The sequence below is a fragment of the Nelumbo nucifera genome, chromosome 1, assembly GCF_055504915.1.
Source record: "Nelumbo nucifera cultivar China Antique chromosome 1, China Antique-T2T, whole genome shotgun sequence".
Taxonomy (NCBI): Eukaryota; Viridiplantae; Streptophyta; class Magnoliopsida; order Proteales; family Nelumbonaceae; genus Nelumbo; species Nelumbo nucifera.
Genome location: NC_142649.1, coordinates 164328616 through 164340345, shown reverse-complemented (window position 1 = coordinate 164340345; position 11730 = coordinate 164328616). Strand labels below are relative to the sequence as shown.

The 11730-nt window shown below is 38.0% G+C and overlaps 1 protein-coding gene across 2 annotated transcripts; it reads left to right on the top strand.

The window, feature by feature from the left end:
* Positions 1-694: 694 nt before the first annotated feature.
* LOC104612422 (signal recognition particle 9 kDa protein-like) lies at positions 695-10608 on the top strand. Of its 2 annotated transcripts, none has more exons than XM_088895078.1 (4): positions 695-966; positions 1073-1141; positions 10011-10104; positions 10352-10608. In XM_088895078.1, exons 1-4 carry the CDS (start codon positions 859-861, stop codon positions 10426-10428), a joined length of 348 nt encoding a protein of 115 aa, XP_088751204.1. In that variant the 5' UTR covers positions 695-858; the 3' UTR covers positions 10429-10608. The 2 variants fall into 2 exon arrangements, with proteins under 2 accessions (XP_088751204.1, XP_010278129.1); XM_010279827.3 differs by having other exon boundaries at positions 711-930.
* The last annotated feature ends 1122 nt before the right edge of the window (positions 10609-11730 follow it).

The following is an 11730-nucleotide window of genomic DNA, read 5'->3' as shown; positions in this document are numbered from 1 at the left end:
GAACATCGCCCGATGATAATATCAGGAATAATAATGTCATCATCTAGAGATGTTCCCAATATATGGAGAGAATGTGCTGTGAGACGTTGTGGGGGGCTGATTCGGTCTCCCTGTATGATTGGTGTGCGATAAAGGAACAAACTGTATTTTCCTGCCCACAGTTTTTTACCCACACTCTATCTGCCTTGAATTGTAGTCATACATTGCCATCTTGTATTATGTGAGGATGCAATGTACTGTTACCTCTAGGCTGCAGTTTTGATTTTGAAAGATGATAGCGTTCAGTCCAAGCCATAGATGGGACAAGGTAATAAAGAATTTATTAATGACTAAATTGAAAGCTTGTGTATTATTCAATGTTCAAGTCACTCAACAAGGGTTCACAAAGAGCCGATGATGCAAATCAAACAAGCTTTGCCCTTGAACGAACAGAAGGGGAATAAGTTATCAATTGTCTCTCTCATCAGCAGCAGCTTCACAAACTAGGCAAAGAGGAGAGCATCCTAGTCTTTGGGTTGACTGAGAATGGGCTCCTTCATATATTGGATTGTAAGACCCATTTAAAATAGATCTGGTTTAAGGATAGCCCAAGCCCGTACCAAAACCAAACGGAAACGGCAGCAGGTGCAGGTTTATGTCTTTTTATGGGTCCCACAATGAATGTCGGAATGCTGACATGCAGCTCACATTCTGTAAGCCTGTAAATAAAAGTGTAAAAACACAAAACCTCCCAAGGCGAAAACCCTGTACATTTCATTTCAGACTTATGTGGTAGTTGGTATCACCTGTAAAATATCCCCCTCTTCAATCTTCATCGCTGTTTCTCTCTATATCTCTCTGCATTTATTATCTAGGTCAATGGTTTACATCACTTCGTGGGACGAATTCGTGGAGAGATCCATACAATTGTTTCGAGCGGATCCCCAATCTGTATCCTGTTTTTTTCCCGTTATTCTTGGGTTACTTGTAATGAAGAAGCTATTACTTATGTTTTTCTAGTTTTTTCCTGATCATTGATCTTTGCAAAGGTTTCCTTGATTTTTTTTTTTTGTATGTTAATTTTGGGATCTAGTCGCGGTATGTTATGAAATACAGGCATTGCGATGGGAAATTGGTTCTCAAAGTCACTGATAATCGAGAGGTATGCATTTATTCGTTTTTTCATTTGATATCTGTGCTCATTTGTGGTTAAATTTGTCTGCAAGTTACAAATTCCGCTCTAGAGCATAGTAATGAGTACTCTTTTCACTGTTTGTTTCTGTTCAATGAATGTTATTGCATTTGTTCAAATTATGCTGCGAACTTAATGGGATAATGCATGTTTGATCATGTGATTATTAATGTTATTCCTTTTGTCCGAACGAACGGAAACAACGAACTGACAGACAACAACGCAATTGGTATTCTCTTAAGGTGTAAAGGGTAAAGAACGGTGAGAAACAAAAAACGTTATAAGTAAATTAATAAACAAAAAAGACCAAGTAGTTTGAATCGTTATGTGCTATTGTCCTTGTGAATAGCCAACTTATCTTTGAGATATTTGACGGTGGGCTTCAAAAGAAACCTTGGGATATTGGCTTCGGAAGGGGTTTTAGAGACAATGAAAACAACAAGGTTATTGCCCTTTTGAATGCTCTCGAAGAGGATTTCTTCTTGCCATAAGGTAAAATCAAAGAATTTAGGCTCTGGACCCTTTAGGTCACTTATCTTTTGCTTCTTTCTTCTATTACTTAGATGTCTCAACTTTTTTTTTTGTTTTTTGTTTTTTCGGCCAAAGCCCTTTGGACTTGATCTTTCTCCTCCAAAAATTAATACTTCTGAGATACCTCAGCAAAGAAGGAAACCTTGGTGAATTTTACCTCATCTTAAATGCCTTTGCTGTAAAGATTTGGAATAATTTCTGTACTCTCTTTGGTTCATATAGGAAATTGCCCATTGAAGTAACAAAATTTTGTGGTGCTTGACTACTATAGAGTGCAGACTGAGTGGGGGAAGTTCTTATTTCCTTTTGTGGTGCATGCAGTGCTTAGATTTGTGTTTAAAGACGCCAAAAAGTTGAATGCTAAAAAGTTATGTTTGGAAGAGGTAGAGTAACTTTTTTTTTTTAAAGAAGAATCCAAGTGGCAGTCTTTTTGGTGGCTCCTTAAATGATTATTCAGCTTGTTTGTTGCCTAGGTAATTGCTTAGGTGCCTGCCCAGGTATAACTATGTTTTAACTTGTTCTTGTGATGAGAACCCTAGCTCATTTGATGTACGAAATACTTGTTCTTGACATAGGACATCTCAAAGTCTGACACATGTGCATTATACTTTTAGGCGTGAGCTTCAAGGTTGAGCTTCATGGCATTTGGTCTGCTGCATGAAAGCTATCCATTCCATGCACTTGATTATAGAATCCAATTGCAGACAAGTTGTTTCTCATAAAAGGATTTTACACAATGATAATATGGAATCCAACTTCTAGGAGGCTCTTAAATGGACTGAGAAATTGATGAATGTACAAGATAGCTACTATCTTGGAGGATGGGGTCATATCCTGAAGTGGTGGATCAAAGAGTTTGGTTGATGATCAGTATGGGAAATTTTCAGTGCAATCATTCTACAACAAACTTGTTAGAGGAATGGCTGAATCAATTTGAGGTTGGTCCAAATTTCGGGAAAATCGTGGTCAGTGGTGTTGTAGAAGATACTAACCCAAGACCAACATAAATACCAAATATCAGCATTTCTTGCAAATGTTTGGTGCTCAAAAACACAAAGAAAACAGTTGACCACCTTTTTCGTATGTGGAAGTAGGAAGTCAGATTTGGGGTTCTTTACTATATATTGACTGGTGTGTTCCCAACTGAGTCCCATTCCTTCTCCAGTGATGGCTAGCAATATCATTTGGAACTAGGAGCTATCTTATGGAAGATGATCACCCCTCCTGCAGTAAAATGGGGCTTGTGGAAGCAAAGAAATCAAGATTTTTTAAAAGGGTATCATGGTTACTGCACAGAATATGTAAGGATGTCAGCTTTTTTTTATCACTATGATGTGGACGCCGGCAGCAGCAATTTAGTGCAGCAGCAGCAGTGATCCGGTGTTCTCATCCTATCCAATGCGGCAGCAACAGTTCTTATCCATTCGACAGATTAGATTAGATTATCTTGTTATTCTTATCTTATCTTATTAGATTAGTAGATTAGATTATCTTATCTTAATAGATTAGGATTAAGAAGAGACTTATCTTATCTTATCAGTCTTATCTTATCAAGATAGAGTAGTTATCAAGATAGAGTAGAAGGGGGGGCCTCCCTAATCAGCAAGGAGTCTCCCTAAGATTAGGACTCTTGTAATCTCCTATTTAAGGAGACACCCTTATTGAATGAAGATATCGAATATTCAGTTAAAGAAGTGAGTTAGGAGAGTTGGTGATCTCTTGAACAAATCACCAAGGCGCCAAGATAGGTTCATCAAGAGCAGGAAGGAACAAGGGAAAACAGGAGGTTTTCCCCGTGGACCGACCCGTGATGAGATCCTATTCCCGGGCCCATAACAACTTGGTATCAGAGCCAACCGTCATGGGAGATCTGGAGCAACTATCATCCAGGGTCCACGAGCTGGAGCATAGGCTCATGGAAACCAGCGTGGAGGTTCGTGAGGTCAAAGACGATGTCCGGGAGCTGCAACGCTTGCTGGAATCGTATTTCTCTAACAAGGAGAGGAATCTAGAAGGGGCTGTAACCACATACAGCCGCCGACCAGACTTGACGAAGTCGTCCGGCGAACAGCAGGTCGTTGCCCTAGCGCAACTTAGCAACACCCAGAATGTTCCGATTAAGTAGGAATCCGGTATCCTCGAGGATTCCATCGACGAGAGCTCAAAGAAGAATAAGAGCAACTACTCCAAGGTCGTCATCGCTGGTGAGGGAGCTTGTATGCCTCATGTTGCGGCTGCAAATGTTGCAAAAGATTGTTTGTTAGTTGCAGTCAGATCAGATCCTAGGGCTGCACATATCTGGGCGAATCTTGCTAATACATACTATTTGGCTGGTGTTCATAGGAGTGTTGGAAAGTGCCTGGAGAAGGCAGCAAAACTGGAGCCTAATTGCATATCAAATCGAACAACTTTCATGGGTTGCGAATGAAATGGCTTCAATACTCAGAGAAGAGGACTCTGCAACAATTGAGCTTCGGATAGCATGGGTAGGACTTGCCATGGTTCACAAGGCTCAACATGAAATTGCAGCAACGTTTGACTGTGTTTCAAGACACCCATCCTGAATTCGAGCTTGAGGATAAGCTCGTAGTCCAGGAGGAGAGTAATGATGTGGACGCCGGCAGCAGCAATTTAGTGCAGCAGCATCAGTGATCCGGTGTTCTCATCCTATCCAATGCGGCAGCAACAGTTCTTATCCATTCGACAGATTAGATTAGATTATCTTGTTATTCTTATCTTATCTTATTAGATTAGTAGATTAGATTATCTTATCTTAATAGATTATGATTAAGAAGAGACTTATCTTATCTTATCAGTCTTATCTTATTAAGATAGAGTAGAAGGGGGGGTCTCCCTAATCAGAAAGGAGTCTCCCTAAGATTAGGACTCTTGTAATCTCCTATTTAAGGAGACACCCTTATTGAATGAAGATATCGAATATTCAGTTAAAGAAGTGAGTTAGGAGAGTTGGTGTTCTCTTGAACAAATCACCAAGGCGCCAAGATAGGTTCATCAAGAACAGGAAGGAACAAGGGAAAACAAGAGGTTTTCCCCGTGGACCGACCCGTGACGAGATCCTATTCCCGGGCCCATAACACAGGGTTCAGATTTCAGATTGGTTTTTGCACTGATATCATAGAGTTTGTTGTAAATCAGTTTATTCTGGAGGCACCATTCCTCCTATTTTTTTAAATGATCATACATATTTACCATCAAGAAGATAAAGTTTGGTATCAATCAAGATAAAACATTCGGTCATTCTCATCCAGTGCCTTTTTTTTATACTGGTTGTGGTGGCCTCCAGTCTCCACCTCAGCCGGACAACAAAAGCTGTATTCTCAAGGATAAAACATTTGATGGGAACTTCTCAATTAGGGGGATTGATAGAATAATCTGGCTTCACACTAAATATTGTAGGCCCATGTACATAGACCGCTATATGGGAATCTTATATCTTGTTTATAGAAGGAATAATTCTGATAGTGGAGCCTCCATTCATCCTATCAACCTCTGATAGCATCATTCAAAGAGTTTTGGCTTAAGGAGGCCATACTCCATTTTCCACCATAGGAGGATTCTGCCACAACCCTTTTCTTTAGTAATTTTCACATTTTTTCAGGTTGCTTCAGTAAATTCGTATGCATAAGTTAGGGATATTTTATTTGGTTGCAGTGGTGATTATATGCACATTTCAAGTTAATGTAATCATTGAAACTTCTTGTACTGTGTCATAACCAAATTTTCTTTTCAATTTTCATAGTTTGATGGAGGAAGCCTTTCCCTCCATATTAATAAAAGATCATATCTTATCAAAAAGAAAAAAAAAAAAAAGATCATAGTTTTGTGTACTGTAGTTAGGAAGTTACAACAATCTAGTTTACTTAGGCTGTGGCTTATGCAAGTTACAACATTTCAAGTGCTGACACATGGTACAATGGCCACCCTATTAGGCTATTACCATTAACAAACTCGGTATGAGATCTCTATTATTTGCCCCCCAAAAGAGAGTTATTAATGCCATGATATGTCCAAGGATTTCTCTCAGTAATCCAGCTAATCATACCTTCTTTGGTCCCCAATAAGCTTTTGATCTCATTTTCAGAATAGTCCCAAAGAGGGTCATTGGAAGTAGTTCATTTCCTTTTGGTAGGATTTATAACTTTTAGAATATAACAAGTAGAATATTAACTTGCCCTAGGCTTACTTTTAATAGATTCTTGAGTCTCTAGATAATATGTTTTGCTGATTCATTAGACTTTGTGTTTTTGCAGTGTAACTTTTTTAACGTGGATTTTTTTTTACACAAGGATAATTTGTGTTCAATTTCTTGCATAGACCTCCTCACAACACAAAAGTCAGTTACTATTGGGACCTAAACTGCAACCTTTTGATATTGGCACTAGATTTTTCAACCTTGATGCTTGACTGAATGGGATCTAGGTTCAATGCCACATAGGAGAAACTAAAGATGGGTGGCCTTAAATGAGATTACAGGAAAATAAGTTTATAGAGTGTACTGTATTAGATACTATTAGGATTAAGTGATCAAGTGACTGGATGTAAGGACAACAGTTCCTACTGAATCCCATAGATGTAGTAGGGAGCATATAGAAACTTGAGGGCCATTGAAGTTTTGCTACTTGGAGATCCATTTGGCAGCTTTCTTTTTGCCATATTTGACAAAAAAGTTGATTGATTCCAAGATTAAGTGAGGAAACTGCCAAATGTTGACAAGAAGGATTTAGCTATTGCATTTTAGCTCTGAAATCATTCTCATTGCAATGGTCTTTGCCCATATGGACTGCCAAATGTTGACAACAAATTCTTTTTGCAAATTGTTATACGCTTCTCTTAATCTTGGAGCCCATATTACATTTTCCACTACCCAACCACAGAAGGTTCTGATGAGCACTTCCTTATTTATTTGCCAGATGAAACAAATCAATGCAGGAGAGTCTAAGATATTTCTGAACATACCATACATCATATTCACCTTTAATCACTATCAAGTTTCATAGCTGATCACTGTCTTCTTAGATTCCTAACAAGTAACAAGCCTGATTGGATCAGTATTTTCCTTCATTTCTAGTGGCTTTGCTTCCAAACTCTTTGGGAAGGGGGAATTTTCCCCACTTAAATTTAATAAAAATGCATGTTTACTTTTGCTCATAAAAACAGAAAAAAGAAATACTTCAATAAATCTCCTCCATAAGCTTCCAACCTCCTTCGTAAAACCACCAAATCCATTTACTAAGGAAGGTATGGTAAAAAGATTCCTCCTTTTGGGTTACAAACCACATACCCTTTAATCAAATGATTTTTTTTCCTGGGGTTATCTAACTTTTTTTTTTTTTTAATTTGTTCAGGGTTTTATCCTCCCTGAAGTCAGATTTCAACTAACTAAACTTGTTTGGCTCTAGCATGGATTTGCAAACAAATATGCTCTCAACTGTATCCATCCAATCAAAGAGTTCTTCTAGACCTTGGGTTATCTAGAACTCTGGGACTTAAAGCCTAATGCTATACTCTTGCTAATGGACTGAATGATAGTCACATGTTTTTGAAAATAGTCAATCTAGCATGTACTAGTGTTATCCTTGAAGTCAGATTTCAACTAACTTGTTTGGCTCTAGCATGGATTTGTAAACAAATATGCTCTCAACTGTATCCATCCAGTCGAATAAATCTTCTGGACCTTGGATATCTAGAACTCTGGGACTTTAAGCCTAATGCTATTCTCTTGTTCCTGATCCACACGGTTCGTGTGGCAGATAATGGCCAGTTACATACAGATGAGGAGTGCATGAGCCAACCGGTCTTTTTTTTTTCTTATTTTGATCGGTAGCTGTTATGCTTTATTAATTCATAAAAAAGAAAGATATATTTACATATCTAAGCAGACAATGATATATTTACATATGCTAGTCATCCTACAGTATGGGCTGTACAAACTCCGCTTATCCCACTTTAACTATATGCATTATACTTGGGCGAACTGATCATTTACCCAATGACTTATCACTTGACATGTAGCAAATGATTGATTAGGACTTTAATTTTTTCTAATGTTACAACCTACAAGATTCAGCCAGTTTCTCCTAGGATAGTGGGTCAGGTAGACTGACTATCTGGGCTGAAAGCCAGCACAGCTGAGTTGGAGAAGTTAAAAAAGGCTATAAATTTGAAAGAAAACTATAGGTATAAATGTGTTTTCACAAAATATCTATCGTTAAGAGAGGCTAAAAGCTATAGTTTTCACACACAAAACAAAACCCAGCCCCGGTTATGTTGTCAGCCAGATGGCTACTGAACTGTACAGATGGCTAGGGGGGGTGCAAGTCAGTTACCCAATTTGAAGAATTTACATTGCATCAGGGCTGGATACATTCAAATTTTAACAAATTCTACCCATCCTGCCACCCAAGTTGCAACCCAAGATGGATGGGCCAGGCTGTGTCATGCAACATTGTTTTTTTCTATGGTGGTACTTGGTGGTGAATGTAGCTCTGGTTCAAGACGTGTCACAAACCATTTATCAAATGATGCATGAGGATCTGGTAAACATTTCATAATAGTAGTCCATGAAATCAAGAATTGAATAAAGGATAAAACTAGACTAATGGAGCACTTTTAGGCATCATACCAAGAAACAGTTTTTTTTTTCTTTAATTGATAACAAAAAATTGAATATTTTCTAGGCATTCTACCTGGAAGAATGGCAGTACACCTCTAGATGGTCTAGCATCAACTGTTAACAAGAAAGAAGCCAGAGCCAAAATTTTATTCCAAATCCATTAATCTTCCTTGATAGTAATATTATGGATCTTTTAAAGAATTATCGGTAACCCACCTCCTTATTTATCACAAAGAGAAAAAGGAAATTATGGTATTGTATAGACTCATAAGGATAGACTTCTTTAATCCATCACAAATTTGACATGAATTTGTAAAATGAGAATGCCCTCTAATATTAATACTTACCAAAATAAATTTCAAGACTATTAGAACTCAAATTTGATAACTCAACACCCAGAAATATGAAATCCTATCACAAAGGCTGTTCATTAATTGGCAGTTACTGACTTGATTAAATTCAAAATCAATTGATTGTAATTTGTAGCTTCTCAGCTAGTACTTGACTACTCTCTGTAAACTTATAAAAAAATTGAATACTCCTTCTAATGATGCCAAACCAGAGATTAATATACAAGTTTTGACTCCTGAGAATATTTACTAGGTTAGTTATATCTTGAGATGGTTTTTTCTCTGGTTTTGAGTTGGACTCTACTTAATTTACCAACATTCACAATTATTAGCTTATTCATAACATGGTATTAGATTTCTGTATTATGAATACTAGTTTCATCTCATCCCACATTATAAAGTGTTCAACTCTGAATTTGGAATCAATTTTGAAGGTTAGGGTTTAGGTCCCCTTAGTATTTTCAACCCATTGTCAAACTGGTTGACCCGTCAGAATTCCCAGTCTGTTTCACTACCAAACCACTTGCCTGCAAAAAAAAAAAAATCTTATTTATCACACTTTTTGTTTAATATGATGAATATATATATTAGAGATATGCCCATTTTTTCTAAAAGATTTCTGTGTTTTTTTTAATTTTTCATTATATTTATTTGTTATTTAATTATGGCATCATGAGCTGACCCATTTGACCTAGATGGTTGAACTGCTGACCTGCCACTTAGACAGAAAAGCAGTTCTGATTCAGGGCCAGTTTTAAAAACACCGGGTCATGTTTTCTTTGGAGTTTAGTCCCTGTACATAAGCAATATTTATACCCACTCCCTGTACATAAGCAATATTGATACCCATAGAGTACACCTTTTCTATTTTTGTGGAAAATATGCACTTAGTTTTGGCAACTTCTGGAAAAGAAAGGCCCTAGTCCCTTACCTATTTCGTGCATGGTCATAATGCATGGACTCAGGTTTCTGAATTTTACAACAAAAACAAAGTCTATGCATGTTAACTACTACTATGTGTCTCTTTGTGTGTATGTGTGTGTATGTGTTATATTTGTAATTTCTATTATTCTGTGTATTCTCCTTTGTCAGTTCACTATTGTTAAATTTAGAGCATATCCCATGCTCTTTTTCTTCATGGAAAATATGTTAGGGTGGAATTAAACTATTCAATTTTAGAATTACTATAGTTCATCTGCGGCTCATATTGAGCTATCTTACGTCTTACCATATTGGTCATAATTTTCATATAATATAATGTCACATTCAACACTGACAATGATATATTGCTGGATTGCTTGATGAATGCTATGCATCTCTTCAGTGTCTCAAGTTTAAGACAGATCAGGCACAGGATGCTAGGAAGATGGAGAAACTCAATAACATCTTCTTTACCTTGATGACTCGGGGTCCTGATGGTATATTCTTTCTCCATCATATTTGTTTGATTATTTTCAAATTATAGTTATATTTATAAACAACTGAGCCTTTCTTGGGCTTATAGCCAGCCACTCACTGTGCATTATTGTACTCTGTATCAGCATTATTATGACTATGATGGACCTCTAGCATTCTGTATGTTGCTCAGGATTTTGATATTCTGATCTTAGTGGAGCTTTCAGGATTTCATGCTACTGAAGTTCTCTAAAATGATTGTTTCTGCAGTTGATATATCAGAAGTATCAGGAAAAGAGCAATCAGAAGTACAGCCAACAAAGAAAGGAAGGGGTCGGAAACAATAAAATGGAAGAATCTTAGGTTTGGGTACATTGTTGGTGATTGGAGGTCTTTTTGAAGTATACATCCATTGAACTGCTTGATTAATTTGACAAATGTTTTACACAAGGCCATGTTTTCTGGACCCTTTTAAAGGGCTTCCTGGACTACGAAGCAGCATTTTAATGAGAGGATTGTCAACCTAATTATGTCCATCATCCCAACCATAATTTTTTTATGGGTCCTGGATTTTTTTTTTTTTTTGGATAGTTTTGATCATTTCACCATGAGCTGTGGCTGTGGCAGCTGCCTGGTTGAACCGCCAAGTCCACCACTAACCATCTTTCTTAATCGATGTCCGGGTCAGTTTTCAAAACACTCCAGGAGAAACATGCAACATTTTCCAAGCAGGCGCACCAGAAGAAGGCGCAACCTAGCTCGCCGGTAAGGTCTCCGGCTGATTGTTGTGGAGACTTGGGAATTGGGATTGAATCCCACCTTCAGGTCCTTCACCGGAGTTGGGGCCATTGGAGATTTGGGGTTTGAGGGAGGGCTACCCTTGTTCTGTAACCATTTCCATTTTGCATCTTCCACCTTAAAAAACAGAAAAGAAAAGAAGTAAAGGAAATGAGCCAGCTGTGCCGGAGAAAAGTTGTGAATTTAATATAGTAATCAGGGGGAAAACACCGAGTTCTGAAACTTTCATCTCTTTTATGTGGCTCCCGGTGATCCGTACGGTTCTTCTTTTGCAAATTCTTGCTTTTCTGCTTTAGAATGATGAATGCGGAGTCCTTGATGGTAGTAACTGATAAAGCGAACGAGGCATACAAAGCTGTGCCCATTAATGTGGGATCAAATTTATGGGATCATGTCATGAATTATTGGGCTGATGATGCGTGGATTAAAATGGCAAACAGAGGATATGATGTAAATAATTAAGCCTTATCCTTTATGCAATGGATGCCCACGGACTGTGGCTCTAAAGTCCAAATTGCTAGGCGCTATGGGCAAGGACCCCTCCCTAAAGTCAATGAGGGCATGTCAAATCACACGTCTTGGCACCAATTTTCCTTGTTTTTGAGCTTTCTAGCCTCTGGGGAATGTTTAATTACGCGGGATCAGAAATGGAGCTGAATAGATTTCCATCAGGATATGACTTCTGTCTGGTTGATCAATTCACCGGCTGATCCATTTCTCAACGGAATTTTCTGGGCTATGTTCTCTTTGCAGACATAAACGGGGCCCAGATCATCCCAGATCAAGTCTTGGGCCTAGGGCACTTTGTGTGAGGGTTTGTTATGGGGATTCGGGCTCTTGTTACCATAAAC